General features: G+C 49.1%; 1 protein-coding gene across 1 annotated transcript in view; it reads left to right on the forward strand.

The window, feature by feature from the left end:
- AP2B1 (adaptor related protein complex 2 subunit beta 1) overlaps positions 1-22,001 on the forward strand; it is a 114,854-nt gene that overhangs the window by 15,410 nt on the left and 77,443 nt on the right. The window contains exons 4-7 of the mRNA XM_060258794.1: positions 2,072-2,207; positions 5,073-5,318; positions 18,825-19,015; positions 20,376-20,597. Coding sequence (XP_060114777.1) covers positions 2,072-2,207; positions 5,073-5,318; positions 18,825-19,015; positions 20,376-20,597 — 795 coding nt within the window. The remainder of the gene's footprint in view (positions 1-2,071; positions 2,208-5,072; positions 5,319-18,824; positions 19,016-20,375; positions 20,598-22,001) is intronic.

Genomic DNA, 22,001 nt, shown 5'->3' on the forward strand with positions numbered 1-22,001 from the left:
TAAAAGTCCCATGGATAGCTATTTGGTTTTGTAATCAAATTGAACTTCCACGTTCAGAGGCAGTATGCCATAGAATGCAAGTTGCTGCAGTGCATAGCAGGAGATGTCTGTTGCTTTCATGCCCACTTCTGGGCTTCCCAGAGACATCCCCGTTGGACGCTCTAGGATGCTGGATGGAGACATCCTTGGTCTGATCCAGCCAGGGCTCTTCTCACAGTTTCTTCCTACTGCTGGGGGTGGGGGTGGGGTGGGGAAAATCTGTATTACGGTGCCAAGGAACAGTCTGAAGGTTTGCAATGCAGCCCACTTGCTGAAGGTGCCCAGGGCTAAGTCTCATAAGTCCCTGGAAGGGAGACTGCTGGAAGAATCCCACTCCATTTATGTTGCCTCAAGTTCCTGAAGAGAAAAAAGGTAAAGGTAGTCCCCTGTGCAAGCACCAGTCATTTCCGACTCTGGGGTGATGTTGCATCACGACGTTTTCACGGCAGATTTTTTTTAGTGGGGTGGTTTGCCACTGCCTTCCCCTGTCATCCACACTTTACCCCCAGCAAGCTGGGTAATCTTACTGACCGGAAGGATGGAAGGCTGAGTCAACCTTGAGCCGGCTACCTGAACCCAGCTTCCACTGGGATCAAGCTCAGGTCGTGAGCAGAGCTTGGACTGCAGTACTGTAGATTTACCACTCTGTGCCATGGATGTAAATAGAATAATAGAAATAACAGAATAATAGAAAAAGAAAATGTGATCTCTAGCTTGTCCTGGGTGGGTGGGGGTCTCCGTAAGGCCGCTGTGCCTGCAAGAAACAAGACTATCATACACCGTTAAAACAAAACTGTGTTTAAATTTAAACTGTGTGCGCATAAAAATGTGGTTGGTTTGGATTTCAAGCCTCCCCAAGGGTTTGGTGCAGAGCAGCATCATTAAATCCACAGTGGGGGGAAAAAATCCTCTGGTTGGTGACCTTTATTTTCTTTCTATTGACACATCCTCGAGCCTGCTGCAACCTCAGCCGCTAAAAGCCAGCCGGAGCCAGACATCTCGGGGCACTTGCAGAAAGCGGTCTAAAGTAAATGCAGGGTGGCAGCTTCAGTGGCGTGGCTTCGTCGGAGGGCGATGGGGAGAGCGGAAGGGAAGGCTCACCCACGCCTGGGTTTTCAAGTCAGCTCAGCATCCTGTGCCCGGAACAGCTTCGGGACTCTGCTGCGCTCAGCAATCTTGCTGGCAGGCGCCAGCGTGTCCGAGTCGCAGGTTGCTCTTCCTTGCAGACAGGTCTTCCAAATCGTCTGGCCCGCAACGAAAGGTCTCATCTGCTTCCATCTTCGGTGTTCATCTTCTGCTGCATAAAGGAAAAAAAGGGGAGAATTTTATTCTCTCCCAAGTGGGGGGCGGTTCATGCATGATCCAAGACCAGGGTCTTGATTCATACTGCCTGTAATTAATTCAGAAGAAAAGAGTACTGGAAGGAGGAGGGCAAGTGATAGGCATTCCTGAACATACTCGCAGCGTGGGGGACTTTTTTCTGCCTCCCCTACAGTGTTAGAATTCAGGACGTTTCCGGTTGAGTTGATGGGGAATGAATTTGGAAAGTTGTTCACATGATATGTAATGAGGACTAGATGCATTCATGGAGGATTGGGTGTAGGTATCAGCCTTGAGGGTTAAATGGAACCTCCTTGTTCAGAGGTAGTCTGACCCTGGGTCATGGCAGCAAGGATTGTCTGTGGCCTTCTTGCATTGCTTGTGGACTTTTCCAAGAGTGTTGAAAGCTAGGGGGGTTTGAACCAAAGAGGACTCTGTAGAGTCCCTAGGTGCCTTCCTAAAAACCCTTTCCGGAGAGCAGTTTGACCTAGTGGAAGTTCTAAAAGCCCAAGAAGGACGGCCTAGGATCAGTAGTTGAGCATGTTTCGCATGCAGGGAATTCCAGCTCTAGACCTAATACTGCTTGGCTAGCAGAGCAGCAAATATGCAGCGACCGAGACATCGGGAAAGCCTTCTGCATGCAGATGAGACAGTGTTTGGGAATGCCCTGCACAGTGGCTGCTTTAACCCCAGCAGTGTCCTCTCCTTCTAGCTCCCTTTTCCCAGACGTGGTGAACTGCATGCAGACCGACAACTTGGAGCTGAAGAAGCTGGTGTACCTCTACCTGATGAACTATGCCAAGAGCCAGCCAGACATGGCTATCATGGCCGTCAACAGCTTTGTAAAGGTAAAAGGGGAGGCTGTGAGCCTGCACATGAGCATTTCCCTCCTCCAAACTGAATAAATAACTCCCCTGGATTGTCCAAGCTAACCTGATCTCGTTGGATTTCAGAAGCTGAGCATGGTCGGCTTTGCTCTGTATTTGGATGGAAGACCATGAAGGCAATCCAGGGTAGCGATGCAGTGGCAGACAATGGCAAACCGAACCGCCTCTGTTTATATCTTGCCTTGAAATCCTCCAAACGGTTGAAATATACACCCCCTAAGGCAGGGGTGGCCAAACTTCCTTAACGTAATAAGAGCCGCATAGGATAAACATCAGATGTTTGAGAGCCTCAAGACATGAATGGCAGATGTTTGAGAGTTGCAAGACAGGAAGGCAGGCAGGCAAATAGATGGGGGAGGGAGGAGGGAGAGAAAGGGGAGAAGAAAGCAAATTGCTTGGCTTGGTGAAGTGATTTAAAGAGACAAATGCCTTCCCCAAGCTGGCCGATGGGGCAGTGGGGGCTTTGAGAACTATACTGCATGTGTGAAAGAGCCACGTGTGGCTCCCGAGCCTCAGTTTGGCCACCCCTGCCTAACGGGTCCCCATACATTGACTGTGACTTGGCAAAAAATGCCTGCCATCAGTAAAGCCGTAGGGAGAAGGGAAAGCATCATACCTGTGACCTCTCTCTGAACTTCCTTTCCCAAGCCCCTTTCTGTTGTGATTATTGCCTGAGAACTGGTGTGGAATAGTGTCATAGAATAGGAAGAGAATAGAAGAGAATCGAATTCAAATGCACGGTCAGCCGTGAAACTCCCTTGGGTGACCTTTGGCCAGGGTCTGTCTCTCCTTCCACTTCGTCCTTCTGTATCAGACCAGCCCAGACAACCTCATCGGACTGTTGTGAGGATAAAATGGGAGACTTGCTTATGCTCCTTGCTGAAATAAATAAATAATTTTGATGGGTATTTTCTTGATTTAAATTAATGCATGCTGTTTCTAGTCTTTGGAGGGTTTTGACCGAAAAGGAAGGTACAGATCTGGAGGATAAATAACCAAGCCCACTGTCGAGATGACCAGATGTGTAAGGAACGAAAGCCCCGTGCAGAGATAATGCTTGCTCTTTTTAAAAAAAAATTAGAAAAGGTTTGAAATATATACCCTCCCCCTTCCTTTTCAAAGACAGCAAACTAAATCTCGTTAGGAGCTGCCCTTCTATGGCGTCCTGGACTTGCTGGGACCACTAACACAGTTTCCGTGAGCTTGGCCATAGAGACATCCACGCTCATCCATCCCCTCTGCTTTCTGGGCTGACCTCATCTCGCCAACCGCTTTCCTCCTCTTTGGAAGGCGATCGAGCCCAGCATTTCTCATTGCCAAGCTATTCGTCTCCTGGCAAGCTCACATCGATGACAGCAAAAATGACACGAGAAAATCATTCTTCTGTTTTCTGATGCCACTGGAGATTCCTCTTTTTGGGAAAAAAACCCCCTTCCTAGGGTGCTGTTTTTGGTTAAGAAAGGATTGCAAAATAGGAATGGGTCAGTGGACAAGGACAAATTGCCTTCTCCCCTCAACAAAGGTAATAGTCTTGCAAGATACTTACAGTGTATTTCTTGGCCGTTTGTAAACTCCAGCCATTCCCTCCTGCCCTTCTTATGCAAAAGCTCTTTTGGAGGGTCTCGGTCTCTTCCTGCCCTGCTGATTTTCTATTGCCCTCGCAGATGCAGTATTGATGATGAGCAGTCCATTCCTGCTTTCTGCAGTGATTTCCCTGAGCATTCTATGACATCACGGTAATTCAGCAAATAGGATTCACGGGTGCTATAACTATCAAAACTCTTCACACTTTTCTCAGTCACCCTCACACTGGTTAGTCAAGTAACTCATTCTGAAGGTTCACACCAGTGTTTGGTGAAGGGTGGGTTATGGTAAGTGTTCCCTCTAAGCCAGGGGTGGGGAACCTTTTTTCTGCCAAGGGCCGTATGGATATTTATAACATCATTCGGGGGCCATAAAAAATTATCAACTTAAAAAACAGTGCTCCGCCAAGGGAGAATGATTCAGGCCAGCAAAATTAATGCGAATAATTCTTTTTTCTATTTGAAGTCATGTGGGGAGAGCCTAATCTGGCACACACACACACACACACACACACACCCCTGACCTACCGCCCTAGGCAAATGCATAGGTCCAGGGCTTTTTTGTAGAAAAAGCCCAGCAGGAACTCAGTAGCATAGTAGACCACATCCCCTGATATTAGCATATTAGGTCACACACTCATTAGCATATTAGGCCACACCATCTGGGATAATCAAGTGCAAACTGAACTGTGCAGCAATTCTGGCCAGCCAGCCAGGCCCCAGGGAGGCTGCCACACAGTGCAACTGGGCCCCGTGATCCCTGCCTGGCCCTGGGGAGGCTGCTGCACAGCGTGGCTGGGCCCCACGATCCTTGCTGGCCAGCCAGGCCCCAGAGAGGCTGCCACATGGCTCAGCTCAGTCCAGCAATCCCCGAGGGCCACAACAAGTGACCTCGAGGGTCGCATACAGCCCTCGGGACAGAGGTTCCCTACTCCTGCTCTAAGCTGTGGAGTCTTGGGAGTCAAAATTCTACTTTGTGAGCTACTGGCATTAAAACTGTGAGCTGCTGCATAAATTAATTTGCCCCGGGGCCGTTTTTCCTGCGCTACGACAAAAAATGTGTGAGCTGAAGGCTAAAAAACTGCGATCGAGCTCAGACTAATTCACCTTAGAGGGAACACTGGTTGTGGCTGTCTGAGATTCGAGTTCTCCCGGTGGAAAGATTTGAGCCTTGTTGTCTTTGGCGAAAATGCCCAGGGATTGAACAAACCCCTTTTACACTTTGCCACCTCTTACCCCACAGGACTGTGAGGACCCCAACCCTCTCATCCGTGCCCTGGCGGTACGCACCATGGGCTGCATCCGCGTGGACAAGATCACCGAGTACCTGTGTGAGCCGCTGCGCAAGTGCCTGAAGGACGAGGACCCGTACGTGCGCAAGACGGCAGCCGTCTGCGTGGCCAAGCTGCACGACATCAACGCGCAGATGGTGGAAGACCAAGGGTTCCTGGACTCCCTCCGAGACCTCATTGCGGACTCCAATCCCATGGTAAGTAGCCATTCTGCAGAATGCCCCGCCTTACAATATGGTTGGAACGACTGACAGTGTTTCTGGATTTTGGTGGGGGGCCACAGAGCAGTGTTAGAGCCAGTGTTCCCTCTAAGCTGAGTTCATGTGAGCTGGCTCCGTTTTTTAGCCTCTGGCTCACACTTTTTTGCCTTAACTCAGCCTGCTCAGGAAGGATGGCCCCAGAACAAACTAATGTATGCAGGAGCTCACAACCTTAATGCCAGGAGCTCACAAAGTGGAATTTTTGTTCTCAAGACCCCACAGCTTAGAGGGAACATTGGTTAGAGCTCGTGCTCTGTGTGCAGAAAATCCAGGATTGCAATGGTTCCAGTTAAAAAAAGGACCTCTGGTTGCTGGGCTGGGAGAGACCTCTGCCAGAGACCTTGGGATGGTAGTTGCCCGGATCCTTCTTTTCCCTTTTCTTGAAGAGGGGGACATTTGCCCATCTTGTTTGTGTCTTGCACTTGGGGTTTTCAAACCAAGCATGGTGATGGCAAGCATGTACAGGTCGGTAGGAGACTGCCGTCTTTAAAGTTTCACTTCCTAGTTCTTAGAGCTGCATCCCTACGCTTGGAAAGGCAGGGCTGTGCGCACGCTGTGATTTAGCAGGAGTGCGGAAAGCCCACAGAAGGGGACGTTGGGTGCAGAATTCGGTTTCCTGAGAAGCTGGGGGGAGGTTGATTGTTTTGTTTTGAAGACAGCTTCAAGAGAGGATTGGATAAATGTGGAGCAGAGGTCCATCAGTGGCTATTAGCCACAGCGTATTGTTAGAACTCTCTATCCGGGGCAGTTGATGTTCTGCATTCTTGGCGGGGGGGGGGGGGGGGGCGGCACAGTGGGAGGGCTTAAAGTGTCCTGGACCTCCTGATGGCACCTGGTTTTTTGGCCACTGTGTGACACAAGAGTGTTGGACTGGATGGGCCACTGGCCTGATCCAGCATGGCTTCTCTTATGCTCTTATGTTCTTATCAAGTTTTTGGCCCCCCCTGCTTCTGCAGACTTTCCTGAACCGTGGGGGCAGCTGCCATGCTGAGGGGTGACATGATAGAAGTTTACAAGATAATGCATGGGATGGAGAAAGTAGAGAAAGAAGTACTTTTCTCCCTTTCTCACAATACAAGAACTCGTGGGCATTCGATGAAATTGCTGAGCAGACAGGTTAAAACGGATAAAAGGAAGTACTTCTTCACCCAAAGGGTGATTAACATGTGGAATTCACTGCCACAGGAGGTGGTGGCGTCCACAAGCATAGCCACCTTCAAGAAGGGGTTAACTAAAAATATGGAGCAGAGGTCCATCAGTGGCTATTAGCCACAGTGTGTGTGTGTGTGTGTGTATATATATATATATATATATTTGGCCGCTGTGTGACACAGAATGTTGGACTGGATGGGCCATTGGCCTGATCTAACATGGCTTCTCTTATGTTCTTATGTTCTTATGCTGGAGAGTTGTGCTTCCGACCCACTGAGGGAACATCACTGCTTAAACTGCTGCTGTGTTGCCCGGAACATTCCATGCCTGGTAGAGGGCAGTGAGCATGCTCAGTTTTCATCTTGGTTTTTTTTTTCTCCCCTTTGAAAATCAAACTGTTTCCTCCCATCCTGTTTTTTTTGGGGAGTTCTCCAGATATGCTGATACCCAGGACATTTGTCTGTGAGTGGCCCTGTTTTGCTGCCCTGCTGGAAGTTGTGGCACTCTCGAATTTAAAGACACAGTGAGGAAGACAGCAGAAGAAACTGTGGAGGATAGGTGACCAATGGCTTAATTGTTGCAGATCCTCCATCAAGGAGGATTGGAGGTTCCTGAGCGCATAGTTTGTTCTTTGCAGCACGAACGGGGTGTGCAGCATTGATTATTTTGGCTTTTGGCTGCGGGGTTTGAGGCTATGATGGCAAAAAAGTTTCTTGGGGTAATTGGATCTGTTGGGATTTTCTTTTGTCCAGACCAGAGCCAGTTTGGTGTAGTGGTTAAGTGTGTGGACTCTTATCTGGGAGAACCGGGTTTGATTCCCCACTCCTCCACTTGCACCTGCTAGCATGGCCTTGGGTCAGCCATAGCTCTGGCAGAGGTTGTCCTTGAAAGGGCAGCTGCTGTGAGAGCCCTCTCCAGCCCCACCCACCTCACAGGGTGTCTGTTGTGGGGGAGGAAGGTAAAGTAGATTGTGAGCCGCTCTTGAGACTCTTCGGAGTGGAGGGCAGGATATAAATCCAATATCTTCTTATCCAGCCTTAAATCAAGCTCGTCTGAATGGGGTGCACGACAGGGGTTTTAGGGATTCCTGGTGGTTGTTCCCTGCAAAAGCACACATGTCACCTCCCCAGACATTTTGGTCTGCATGTTAGCAGCCCCTTCCTGGGCAGGTTTTTTTTTTTTTGTGTGTGTGTGTGTATGTTAGACTAGTTGTCACCTCAAGTACGTTTCCTGTTACTCTTGGGCTGGGCAGATCAATAGCTCGAGCCATTCTGTGCCCAAACGCCCTTGTTTCAATAAAGTTAAACGAGTTGTCAAAGCCAAAGGAGAATTGAAGGGAATCATCGATCTCTCTGCTGTCTCTGGGGAGATGACTGCACAGCAAATTCATCTGTCTAAGAGCATGCGGAGGAGAACTCAGCACTGGCAGTGGGGGTTTCAGCGAGCTCAGGAGTTCCCAGGTTCCATTAGCTCATGTGCACGCCTTTCTTGATCCTCCCCCGGGTCTGCGGGACAGTGACTGAAGGTTCCAGACTCTTCTCTCCCCATCTCTTTCCTTTTCCAGCTTTCATTCTATCCCCTCTTTCTGTTTCATTGATTAATATAATAAGTTTGGGGAGAGGACTTGTGGCTCAGTGGTGGAGCCTCTGCTTGGCACGCAGATGGTCTCTGGTTCAATCCCCGGCATCTCCAATAAGTATCAGGTTGTTGGTGACATGAAAGACCTCAACCAGAGACTTCCTATTGGGGAGGGACAGTGGCTCAGTGGTAGAGCATCTGCTTGGTATGCAGAAGGTCCCAGATTCCATCCCTGGCATCTCCAACTATAAAGGGTCCAGGCAAATAGGTGTGAAAAACCTCGAGACCCAGGAGAGCCGCTGCCAGTCTGAGTAGACAATACTGACTTTGATGGACCGAGGGTCTGATTCAGTATAAGGCAGCGTCATATGTTCAAAAGTTTATTGGATTCTACTTTTCAGTAAAAACTACCAAGACAGTAAAACAGTTTAAAACAACCAAGAGCCCAAAATACTTTGACATCATAAACTGCAAGTGATTGAACCAACTAATGATAGAAAACAGAGCCAACACCCTACCCCCAGCGCCTAGCCTTGGCTGTTCTGGCCTACATTTGAGCATGTTTGCTTCTTTTCAGTTTATTGTGTTATTGTGTGTGTGGAGGGGTGTTCCCCCCCACCCTACTTCCAGGAAGCTCTGCATCTTGTGCAAAGGTCCTTCTTCTTCTTTGTATGCCCGCATCAAGCCCCGAAGGGAGAGAGTCACACTGCAAATGGGGATTTGAATCTGGGTCTCTGAGACCCTCTTGTAATACCCTATACAAGGTTATATCAGGTGGCAGCAGAGACTACCGTTCACGATCGCTGTAGTCGCCTGGCCTTGTCTCTTTGGGAACTGAAGCGGAGCCAGCAAAGCAGAATGTCTCCCGCACGGCCTGAGCCCTTCCTGACTCGTGAGCAGCAGGACTGACAGTTCTGATTGATCTCCCTGAGGCTTTCCCGAGACAGCCAGGCTTAAGGTGTCTGGCGTCCCCGGCCTTGAATTTGCAGGTGGTTCCTCCCCACCCGCCTGCCGTTTGCAAATTAGACACCCATCTGGCTCTCGAGCGGCATCCTTCCAAGACGGTTCCTTGCAGACGTCCTTAGATGAATATTGATGTTATCTCAGGGACACCACGTTCTCGCCAAATCAACGGTCTTTTGCAGTAAGGGAGCCGAAGAAAAATATCCCTCGGTGTTTTTCTTTAAAAAAAAAAAATTGTCTGTCATAAAGGATGCAGGTAAAAGATGTGATATTACCAACCCAGGGTTCTGTGGGCATGCCGTATTAAGGCCCAGGGGGAAAAGGGTTACATGAATATTGGGACTGTGCATGTTTGGCTGGAGAGAAGCTGTTCTGCCAAAAGTAACAACTCTCCCCCTGCCTCCGGTCGACATGCTTTGTGAAATAAGCGCGGATTGACTGCGATGTCTGTGAGCCCTGTTTAGGTATTGGCTGACTTGCTGTGATGTCACAGGAGCCCTGGAAGGAGACAGAAAAGCACAGAGTGATGGGAACTTGGCTTACACTTTTAGGACGTTGTTCTCTTCTTGTTTGCTTTAGTAATGTTAGGATTCTTTGAATTCAACTCAACCATCCTACTTATCTTTCTGTTTGCAAAGCTGATAGTTGAGTTTGGGCCGAGAGGTGAAATATTGCTACCCATGGACAAGGTAGTGAGTGTTGTGTACTCATAGAGTATTCCCAGGAAAATGATACTTTGGAAATTACTGCTCCCCCCCACCCCCATCAAATCCTGTGTCAAGGTGTGTCAAGGACTGAGCAGGCTTACTGCCATCCAGGGAGAATGGAGGACGATGCTCAGTTGAGGGCAGGATTGCCCTCCATTTTTCCTGGATGGCACTGAGCATGCTGAGCATCAAGGGGAAACAGTGGGTAGAGGAGAAACTGGTCTGTTTAAGTTTATAAGCATCCTGGAGGGGGAAATGAGGTTTTCAGGATATGCACCATGAAGCATGTGTCCTCAAATCCCAGTTCTCCCCCTCCCTTAAAGAAGGTGATGGTTTGGGATCAGGTGAAAAGCACTTCTTCTGACCCTAATTAATCTCTCTGCCCTCTCCCTCCCAAGAGCCCCATTCTTTTCAGAATTCTGGAACAAAGAGATTGGGAGACGCGTGCTTGATTTCTAATCGCCTCATCAGGCACGCCAACTGCATTAAATTGCTGAGGGTTTACAGCTTAGGTGATCCAAAGGAGCCAGTTTGGTGTAGTGGTTAAGTGTGCAGACTCTTGGAGGAACCGGGTTTGATTCCCCACACCTTCACTTGCACCTGCTGGAATGGCCCTGGGTCAGCCATAGCTCTCGCAGGAGTTGTCCTTGAAAGGGCAGTTTCTCTGGGAGAGCTCTCTCAGCCCCACCCACCTCACAGAGTGTCTGTTGTGGGGGGGGGCGGGAAGGTAAAGGAGATTGTAGGCTGCTCTGAGACTCAGAGGGTGTCTGTTGGGAGAGGAAGGGAAGGTCCTCTCCTTCTTCTCCTCCTCCTCCTTCTGATCTAACTCTGGCATTCAGAAGTCACATGCTACCTGAGGGGAGAGACTTTCTGATTCCCCCCTCCCTCTGAAATTCCTCACAAAACCCCAGCTTTTGGCTCTAGAAATCACGCTTGAGGATCGAATGCCTTATTAGTAGGGTAGTGCAGTGGGACTGTTGCTTTCTTGTTGAGGGCATGGAATGTTGAGGGGGGTGGCCTGCTCAAGCCCCCAAGAGCATCCTGGAGGGGGAGCTTTGGATTAGGAAGGATTTCCCAATTGCCCCCGTCCCCTCCGGTTCATCACAGGAAAAGTGAGTGACTGTGTATCAGTCAAAACGAAACAAAGTTCAAGTCCAGTGCTGAAGCCGTTCCACTGTGCTGAAAGGTCCCCTCTAGTTAGACAAGGGGGTTAAAAAAAGGTAAAGGTGGTCCCCTGTGCAAGCACCAGTCGTTTCCGACTCTGGGGTGACATTGCTTTCCTAACATTTTCACAGCAGACTTTTTACGGGGTGTTTTGCCATTGCCTTCCCCAGTCATCTACACTTTCCACCCAGCAAGCTGGGTACTCATTTTACCGACCTTGGAAGGATAACATTAGGGCCAACAATTTGAGCAAAACTGCCTGGGCCAGTGAAGAGCAAGGGGTCCGAGGAATAGTTTCTGCTTTAATCTGATCAGAAATCAGACAGCATTGGCCTACTCTACAGCGGCCCATTTGTTAAAGTTTGACTGCTGGCATGGAATAGGACTTACAACCTTCGGGCTGTATTTCACTCTGGGTCCAAGTTTCCTGGCGTAATATAATATCAAATTGTTTGAAGTCCAGTGGCACCTTTAAGACCAACACAGTTTAATGCTGGGTATAAGCTTTCTGTAAGAGCCCCATGGCGCAGAGTGGTAAAGCTGCAGTACTGCAGTCTGAGCTCCCTGCTCACGACCTGAGTTCAATCCTGGCGGAAGCTGGGTTCAGGTAGCCAGCTCAAGGTTGACTCAGCCTTCCATCCTTCTGAGGTCGGTAAAATGAGCACCCGGCTTGCTGGGGGGGAGGTGTAGATGACTGGGGAAGGCAATGGCAAACCACCCCACAAAAAGTCTGCTGTGAAAACGTTGTGAAAGCAACGTCACCCCAGAGTCGGAAACGACCGGTGCTTGCACAGGGGACTACCTTTACCTTTTTAAATAAGCTTTCATGCATTTGCACACTTCCTCAGATACAAAGATATGTCTCAGCTGTGCGGGGAACCGGTGCTACCAACTATCCAGAGGGAACTTTTTGCCTGCCTGGGAGAAACCCCATTCCTGAGCCAGGTGATGGAAGCAGAGAACTAGGATGGAATTCAGTGTCCTTCTGCTGCCATCAGAATAAAGAATAACACCAGCCTGCGTCCTTCGGGGCCGCTTCTCGTGTTCCCATCTGTGACAAACCACGAGGGGGCAGCACCGTCCCACTTTCGGGCTGGGCTTTGCCAGATTGCTGCAGAATGACTGCAGGTGGAATTTCGAGGGCTGGCAGCTTGCGGGGGTGGGGGGTGGGGAAACAGCAAATGGGGAGGCGGTCACTGAACCCTTCCCCTGCAGCTTCCTCCCCCAGTTGCCTTTCTGCAGCGTGCACATCTGGAAACTCGTCTGGGAACTCGTGCACATTTTGAAACACCGTCTGGGAAAGATGTTGGACAGGCGAAGTTTCAGGCAGAACATTAAATACTAGACTGATGAATAAAATCCCTTCGTACCCCGGCTGCAAATGCGATCTCTGCAAATGCTGTTTCTGCTCCGAGGGCAAGGCTGTTTTGTGAACAAGGCCAGAAAGGAGTCTGGACAGAATACCCTCCCTCGAACAACTTGCTCAGAGTTTCCAGGCTGCTGAGTTGTGCCCAGATTTCTCCCTCGATAGTTTCAAAGTCCCTAGCAAGGGAAGACCCTCTGACGAAACCTCTCTGGCAATTTACGATTTCCTTGGTTAGCTGGTTTGTGGGGTTTGTTTTGTTTTGTGTGCGTGTGCATATGTGAGTGTGAGTGTGCATGAGCACACCTGGAAGTCATGGCTCTGGTGACTGACCCCTACTGGGGGCCTGGAGGATATTCAGAACGGTGGCTGAAGAAAGCCTGCCCTGTCCTCCCAGCTGCTGGTATTCCAAGGAGGTCTCCCGTCCAAGTGCTTGCCAGAGTCGACCCTGCTTAGCTTCTGAGATCTGATGAGATTGGGCTTGCCTGGGCTATCCAGGTCAGGGTTTGTTTGAGGGCTGATTTCATTTACGTTGGTTTGTTCAACTGTGAGTGAAATAATCGCAATAATTGGACACTTGGGTGTAACTTTTGGAGCGTTTTAGGAATGCCTGGTAGGGAAGTCGACTCCTTCTTGGAGCAGCAGATCCTTGTGTGGAGACAGCCAATCATGGTTGCAGCACTCTCTGTTTCAGAAGTGGGGTTCCGTTGTTGTGGCAGATCTCTGTGTTTTTGCAAGAAAACAGACCAAGTCTCACATGGCATTTGTTGAAATATGGACACCATTATACTCAGATGAGCGGATCGGAGGGAGGGGAGTTCATCTTTTGCACGCATTAGGTCCCAGAGACAATTCTAGGCAATCCTGGGTTTGCAGACATCCAAGAGAGACCTTCGCGCACCTGAAACATCATAGGGCTTTCATCAGATGGAGCAGACAGTGCCGGGTTAGGGGAACCAGAGGCCTAACTCAGTTTAAGGTAGCTTCACCCACTGAAGGGTTGCACCAACTGACTGATTTGGTAACCTCATGCCATGTGTTATGCCACGAACTGCAGATCAGGGGGAGCGGGGGCAGCAAAGCCCTTGCCACGCAGCCGGGAGCCACAGACTCTGCACGGTTACAAGAGCCATGTGGTGAGCGTAGAAGCAGTCCCAGGGCCGGAGTCATTCAGAAGGGCCTTGAGTCATCCCCTCCAGCAGATCTGCAGGGTAGCACGACGGCCCTTCCCCATTGAGTTCGCCCCCTTAACCTTTTGCCTCTCCCACCAGGCCGCTGCCTGTCACTTTATTTTTAATGGCAAGCGAAGCCTGTACTTTGAAAGGCTTCATTGTTTGGGGCGTTCCGTTCTTCTAGCTGCTGTGATGACCAGCTGCGATTTTCTTTCCCAGAACCGTTGGTAACGCCGGCGTCCTTTTTTCGACTGCTATATATAAAGTGAAAGCCCCTTTCCCCCTTTGCTGTAAAAGAGAGGCGAAAGCTGAGGCTGAAAGACAAAGGGGCTGAAAAGCTTTTTTAATTTTCTGTTCTTTCCTTTTGAGAAGTTTCCAGTGAGACAATGAGCAAAAGAGAATTAAACGCCACCTTAATTGAGTGTCCTGCAAATTCCTATTCTAATCATCAAGTCCCCCAAAAGAAAGCACAGATTAAAATCCAAATAATCCCTGCAAACGTTTACCGCAGAATGAACAGTTGGTTTCAGTTTTCTGTGAGTTGCTGTCTTCCTAGCAAAACCTTTAGCGAGTGTGTCTGTAAGGCTTACACATTTCTGCTGGGAAATTGTTGAAAGAGTTGGTTGCAAAAGCCTCGGAGTAAAATTTGAAATGCGGAGGTAGGTCAGCTGGTAGTTTGGGATGTCGTTGGGGTGAATTTTCTTGCAGGATTGTCCTTGTGGCCATATTTTAATTATTATTGTGGCCTTTTCAACTAGCCCTTCCCTAACAAGAGGTGGCTTGTGATGTTTTATAACAGGGGTGGCCAGACTGTGGCTTCGGAGCCATATGAAGCTCTTTCAAACATATTGTGTGGCTGTCAAAGCCCCCCACCCACCCCTTTGGCCAGCTTGGAGAAGGCATATGTCTCTTTAAATCACTTCTCCAAATGAAGCCAGCCAGTTGCTTGGAGAATGCATTTAAAGTTAAAGTTGCTTTCTTTCCACCTCTTTCTCCTTCCATCTATTTGCTTTCCTTCCTGCCTGCCTGCCTGCCTGCTTTCCTGCTCGCTCTCAAACATCTGACATTCATGTCTTGGGACTCTCAAATTTCTGATGTTCATGACTTGTGGCTCTCTAGCCTCTGACTTTTATTCTACATGGCTCTAACGTAAAGCAAGTTTGGCCATTCCTGCTATATAGCAATACAGTCAGAACACCGACACTAACTCAGGTACCAACATTAGGCCAGGCCTGAAATCATAAGTCCTCTAAGTCAACCGCCCTACACAGCCTATCCACAAAATGCATGCTGTAGTGATTCAGTCTTGCCCCTCCTCCCCGCCAGTCTACAAGGCAGGGACCTCCCAGACAGCTTTCAGTAGACCATTCCACCAGCTGGGGGCCGTCACCAAAAGAGCTGTTGCCAACGCAGATCTGAGGGCATCATGGGATTTTTAAGCAATGGATGATAGGCTGAGCAGATCAACCTTAGTGACCACTTGCCAAGTTGATGTGTGGGTCCCAATCCATGAAGGGCCTGCCATACACAGGAGCAGCTTACTTGGTCCTTTTAGCTCAGCTCTGGCTCTTGCATACAGAAAGATCTTTCTCAATACCTGCTCCTGCACATGAACTGGAGTTGGTGGAGATTGAATCTGGGACCTCCTGCATGCGAAGTGGGTGTTTTGCCCCTGGAGATATAGCAACTGCTTAACTACATGGAGCACTTGGCAAAGCCAGTTTGATGTAGTGGTTAAGTGTGTGGACTCCTATCTAGGAGAACCGGGTTTGATTCCCCACTCCTCCGCTTGCACCTGCTGGAATGGTTGTGGGTCAGCCATAGCTCTCGTAGGAGTTGTCCTTGAAAGGGCAGCTGCTGCAAGAGCTCTCTCAGCCCCACCCACCTCACAGGTTGTCTGTTGTGGGGGGGCGAGGTAAAAGAGATTGCGACTGTTTTGAGATTCAGAGTATAGGGCGGGATATAAATCCATTTTTTTCTTCTTCTACTGCTACTGGTGACCTCTGTCTTGCGGCATCATTAAGCAAAGTCTGAATCCTTTTGCCAGTTTGTGGGGGCCTTCCTCCTATGAAGGGGCTCATTCTTCAATGGAAGACCCAACCTAAGGTAGAGGAAGGGTCTTAAGAACAAATGCAAAGCTGACTTTTGCTCAGACGGGCAGCTGCTCTCCAGGGTCTCAGGCAGAGCTATCGTATCGTATACCTTTATTGGCATAGCGGCAATCACAAAATAAGTAATAATTCTGTCTGTAAAATACAGAATCCATCAAATGTGAAATTCTGTACGGAGATTTCATAGGGGAAGACAAAAAGGGAAAAACAGAAGCAACACTATGTAAAATTTTCTTTCACTTTAAGAACTTCCACAAGGGATCTGGCGACTACGTCAGTAATTTCAGGAATCAAATCATTCCAAAGGAACTGACATTTAAGATTAACGTGCAGATGGCTTTTAACATGTATCCAATTAGAAAGCAGCCTTTTGCTGGGGCACTCTAAGGCAGAGTTCTTTCACATCACCTGGTGCTTGGTCCTTTTTTAAACTGGAGATGCCAGGGTTCGAACCCAGGACATTCTGCATTCAAAGCAGAGGCTCTGCCACTGAGCCACAGTCTCTCCCTTGGAAGTTCCTCCAACCAAACTTAGCATACCACCTTTGTTTCTTTGGATCTTTGTGAATAAAGAATTTACAGTCCTCTTGCCAACTCCCCTAACATTACTGAATGTGAGATAGATATTCTAATTTTACAACTTGGATGCTTCTGCAGTCTTGAGCAGAGAATAGTCTATCCCAGCAACTGTTCACCAGAAATCCTTGAACTAGCAATGGCAGGGATTGAACCTGTGGCCTCCTGCCTGCAAAGCTGCAGCCTCCACCATCATGCCAGCCTGCCTGCTCCTCTCTGTTCCTTTCTAATGGGATGCTCAGTAGAAGATCTAAGGCGTTAAATGACAGCACGTTCTCCTTCATTAGCAGCATTCCACACTTGGTTTAATTTCCAATTAGCCTTAGACGATAACTGAGTAATCTAATAGCTCTTTTTCTTTGGCAGCCTGAACCTCTGTCTCTCTCTCTCTCCCCCCCGCCCCACCCCTTTGATGGGGAGAGACATGGCAGAGAGCCAGTTTGGTGTAGTGGTTAAGTATGTGGGCTCTATCGGAGAGAACTGGGTTTGATTCCCCACTCCTCCACTTGCAGCTGCTGGAATGGCCTTGGGTCCGCCATACCTATTGCAGGAGTTGTCCTTGAAAGGGCAGCTACTATGAGAGCCCTCTCAGCCCCACCCACCTTTGGGTGTCTGTTGTGGGGGGAGAAAATATAGGCGATTGTAAGCCGTTCTGAGTCTCTGATTCAGAGAGAAGGGCAGGGTATAAATCTGTAGTCGTCTTCTTCTTCTTTGCCCCAGCCTGGAGCTCTCTCCTGCAACCGTGTTTTGCTCAGTGGAGAATGGCTCTCTCTTCTTGACTCCGGGGCTTTTCTTTGCCAGGGGTGTGGGCTTGCTGTTTGGAATTTTAAAAATGTGCAGGCCGTGGGAGAATTCTTCCATGAGGTCCTCCCCGCTGTTTTAATCATTTTATGAATTTGGGGCGTCCATCTGCCAGGCAATTCAGTCCTTTGACCTACCCTCTGAAGGTGTGAGGCTGCTCCATTGAATCGGGCTCCTGATCTGTATAGCCCAGTGCTGTCGTCTGGCCGTCAGCGGCTCTCCAGGGTCTCTTTCGGACTGCCTGCCACCGGAGCCTTTTGTCTGGAGGCGGCAGGGATTGAACCTGGGCCCTGCTGCGTGCCAAGCAGATGCTCTTTCTCTGCACGACGGCCTCTGCTTTCTGCTCCCGGCCTGTTTGGGAACCCTGTTTTGTTTGTTCAGCAGCGTGGGAGGCATTCATCACAGTGGCTATTATCCATCTGTCCCTAAGGGGGAAAGCGAGCACCCTGGGCTTGCCAAAACCTTGCTCGGCAAGTAGCCCTTCCTTCAGCCTGTTTAAAAACTAAAGCACGAGCACTGACATTTGCCCTTTGTATGTGGAGGGTGCTACTGAACACACACGGAACTGCCTTATACTGAATCAGAGCCTTGGTCCATTGTCTACTCACATTGGCAGCAGCTCTCCAGGATCTTAGAGGTCTTTCATATCACCTGCTGCCCGGGCCTTCTAACTGGAAAGGCTGGGGATTGAACCTGGGACGTTCTGCATGCCAAGCAGGTAATCTTCCACAGAGCAACGGGCCCTCTGCCAGCCCATCTCTGGACTTGTACCTGTTTAAACTCCTAGTGGGGGTTTTCGTGGTGAAATGCTCCATGAAGAAAAATCCTTGTACATGGAAAGTTAGTTTTCAGGGTAAAGGCTGTGCCTCAGCTATTCTCCATGCTGCAATGGTCTTTGTGGGGGGAAATAAATACCATACACTGAAGCAAAGTTGGATGTATACCCTGCCTTTCACTTGGAGAGGGATGGTGGCTCAGTGGTAGAGCATCTGCTTGGTAAGCAGAAGGTCCCAGGTTCAATCCCTGGCATCTCCAACTAAAAAGGGTCCAGGTGAGTAGGCGATGAAAAACCTCCGCTTGAGACCCTGGAGAGCTGCTGCCAGTTCGAGTAGACAATACTGACTTTGATGGACCAAGGGTCTGGTTCAGTATAAGGCAGCTTAATAAGTTCAATATGTTGAACAGCTTACAATCTCCTTCCTTTCCTCTCCCCGCAACAGACACCCAGTGAGGTAGGCGGGGCTGAGAGAGCTCTGAGAGTCCCAAGGTCACCCAGCAGCTGCATGTGGAGGAGGAGTGAGGAATCAAACCTGGTTCTCCAGATTAGAGCCTGCTGCTCCTCCCCCACAGGTAATCCACAGTGGTACAGCCCAGACCAGGTTTACCATCTCTGTGAGAACAAGGCCCATAACCAAAGGGTTCTTTAACCCCTTTCTTGCCAGTCCAACTGCAATGGGATGTGCTGCAGAGTTGTCCCCTTGAGAACTTTCATCCATTCAGTCCTGTCTTGAATAGTGGGCAATCTCTGATTGGTGCTTTTACAAATCAGTCATCTAGTGGTCTAACAGCCAGACGTTTTCCTTGGGAGATCTGAGTTCAAATTCCAGGTTTGCTTTCCCTCTCTTTCACCGAGCAGATCCAGATGAGATTGAATGAAACGTCGGTTTTGTTGATGTAAACCTTAAAACAGTTAAGGTGCCTCTGGACTCGCATCTGTCTTTAAAACATTATTTTTTTCTGAATTGTAAGCTGCACTGAATATAATGCACAGAAAAATGGCAGTTAATGACATTGGTAGGACATGTCCTCTGCCCCTGAACTCTGAAGCCTTCTTTCCTGCCCCCCCAACCCCGCTAGGTGGTAGCGAACGCTGTAGCCGCCTTATCGGAGATCAGCGAGTCTCACCCAAACAGCAACCTGCTGGATCTCAACCCGCAGAACATTAACAAGCTGCTGACTGCCTTGAACGAGTGCACCGAGTGGGGCCAGATCTTCATCCTGGATTGCCTCTCCAATTACAACCCAAAGGACGACCGCGAAGCTCAGAGGTGGGTGACCCTGAGGGTGCCTGGCATCAGTGTTCTCTCTAAGCTGAGTTAGTGTGAGCTTAACTCATAATTTTTTCGCCTCTAGCTCACACATTTTTGTCTTGGCTCAGGCAGGATGGCCCCAAAAGCAAACTAATGTTGTGCAGGAGCTCACAATTTTCATGCCAGCGACTCACAAAATAAGAGTTTTTGCTCACAAGACTCCACAGCTTACAGGGAGTATTGCCTGACGTTAAGGCTCCAGGCAGCTTTGCTCAGCTTCTCCCCGGCATTTTGCAAAATTCAGGGACTCTACCCTCATGGGCAGACGCACGAGGCACCTCTTGTTTTTAACACCCATTTGAATCCTGTGGAACTCCTTGCTACAGCGATCAGGGGCATCTGTGGTTTTTGGCTTTAATCTTAGCATGAAGGCAAAACTCAGATCATGGTGCATGGTCCGGACGGACGGTTGGAGGCAGCGTAATCTGAGTTCGAGATGCAGAAAAATCGGCAAGGCGTGCCTGCGTCCGTGCTTCTCAGCTTATTGCGCTCCTTCTCTAGCCTCCCTTTGAGAGCTGCAATGCAGGAGGATTTCCGGGGCGGAACTATTTTATATTTTTAGCAATTTGTACTGAATCAGTTCTAACACCCCGCTTGCTACTGCATTGCTGCAGTGGCGGGGATACTGATAATTTTTTTTAAAAAATTGCGTTTTGTCAAGATTATGACCTGTGTGGCAGTTCAGTGCCAACCTGCATGTTCCTTAGTGTAGAAGAGTGGGGGGAGAAATTGAAATACTTCTTTACACAGAAAGTGTTTAAAATGTGGAATTTGCTGCCAGAGGATATCGTGATGGCCACAGGCGTAGATGGCTTTAAAAGGGGATTGAGCAGACTCAAGGAGGACAGATCAGTCAGTGGTTGCTAGCCACTACCTCCATGTTCAGAGGCACTAAACCTCTGAACCCCAGAGCCAGGAGGCAACATTTGGGGAAGGCCTCAGCCTCCGTGCCCTGCTGTTGGCCCTCTAAAGGAACTGGTTGAGCGCTGTGCGAGGATGCTGGACAGGACAGACCGCTGGTCTGATCCAGCAGGACTCTTCTGAGTAAGTAAATACATTAATAATGCGATGGCCCAAGGGGAGGGGGTGATGGGCCAAGCAGAGCGCGCCCTTTGGAATGCCCTGCACCTCAATCCATCCGTGGGTCCCTGAAATCTGGCAATGGTTCTTTCTAATGTAGCCGGAGTTCTCGGGGATGGGTCAGAAAGACACGACAGGAATACATGAGTCAAAATGTTTTTACCTGACCTCAGAGGCTGTGGTGGGGGCTGGACTGTGGCCAACCTTGGGGGCCCCTCCCATTTCTTTCTCCCCGTAGCATCTGCGAGCGAGTGACGCCCCGCCTCTCTCATGCCAACTCTGCCGTGGTGCTGTCAGCTGTCAAGGTCCTCATGAAGTTCCTGGAGCTCCTCCCCAAGGACTCAGACTACTACAACATGCTGCTGAAGAAGCTGGCCCCCCCTCTGGTCACCCTCTTGTCCGGAGAGCCTGAAGTCCAGTACGTTGCCCTGAGGAACATCAACTTGATCGTGCAAAAAAGGTGAGAAGACCACTGTCGTGGAGGGGCCATTCCAGAACCTTCTCTTTGAACCGCTGCCAGTAAGGGAGGATGACGTGACACGTGGGAGACCGGGCCTGATATGTGGCAGCCCTTACATGAGCCAGGAGGACTGTGCAGAAGCACCACTTGAGTGAAATCATGGTCTTATGCCCTGATTCCCCACCATGGCAGAGAGAAAGCAGGAAAGTTGGGTGGGAGGAGGGGGTGTCTCACGGAGAGTTTCCCAAAGAACCCATTCCTGAGGATCTACCCTGTAGGCCAGGGGTTGCCAAACTGCGGCTTGGAAGCTCCGTGTGGCTCTTTCACACATACTGTGTTGCTCTTGAAGCCCTAATTGCCCAGTTGGCTTGCTTAGAGAAAGCATTTCTCTTTTTTAAATCACTTCTCCAAGCCAATCCAGCCAGTGGCTTGGAGAATGCATTTAAAATTGCTTTCTTTCCACCTCTTCCTCTCCATCTCCCTCCCTCCCTCCCTCCCTTCCTTCCTTCCTTCCTTCCTTCCTTCCTTCCTTCCTTCCTTCCTTCCTTCCTTCCTTCCTTCCTTCCTTCCTTCCTTCCTTCCTTCCTTCCTTCCTTCCTTCCTTCCTTCCTTCCTCTTGCAGCTCTAAAAATCCGATGTTTGTTCTATATGGCTCTTACCTTAAGCAGGTTTGACCATTCCTGTTGTAGACGAACAGAACAAATAAGCCAGAGGAGGACACTCTTGGGTCCCCTAGGCAGACATGTCGAGGGTGGTGCTTCTGCAATATTTAGATACTAATACCCCACTTTTTTCCTCAGCAGCATACAACATTGTCCTCCATTTTATCCTCACAACAATCCTAGGAGGTGCGTCAGGCAGAGAGAGATAGAGAGCATCTGAGCTAAGGCTGCTGAGTGAGCCTCTGTGGCAAAACCGGGATTGGAACCTGGATCTCCTGGGTCTTGGTCTTGACACTCTCACCGTGGTGCTTGCTGACACATGCTGGCAAGGAGCTCCTTTGATGCTCCTTTTGTCCATTTCAAGAATATTCCTTTAGCCCAATATCAGAAAGGTTCATTATTCTATTTAGAGATGTTGTGTTAGGTGTCTTGATGGATTTGTTCAGCTGTTTGCTTTTGCCTAGCAGTGCAGCAACAGCTACAGTGGTTTTTTTTTTTAAAAAGTTATTTATTTGTTTTAAATATTTATTAGCCACCATTCTGCCTTATCAAGGCAGCTTACAAACATAGATAAAACACATCATATAAAATATATTAAAAACATAAAACCAAAATGTAAAATCAGTATTCAGGACTGCTAATAAACTTAACCATATAAGGAGAGGCTGGTTCCCCTGTTATAATGGTGGTATCTATAAGATGGTTAGCCTCCTTAAAGATTGGGAGTGCTGATCTGAAAGCA

The sequence above is a fragment of the Heteronotia binoei genome, chromosome 18, assembly GCF_032191835.1.
Source record: "Heteronotia binoei isolate CCM8104 ecotype False Entrance Well chromosome 18, APGP_CSIRO_Hbin_v1, whole genome shotgun sequence".
NCBI classification, from domain to species: domain Eukaryota; kingdom Metazoa; phylum Chordata; class Lepidosauria; order Squamata; family Gekkonidae; genus Heteronotia; species Heteronotia binoei.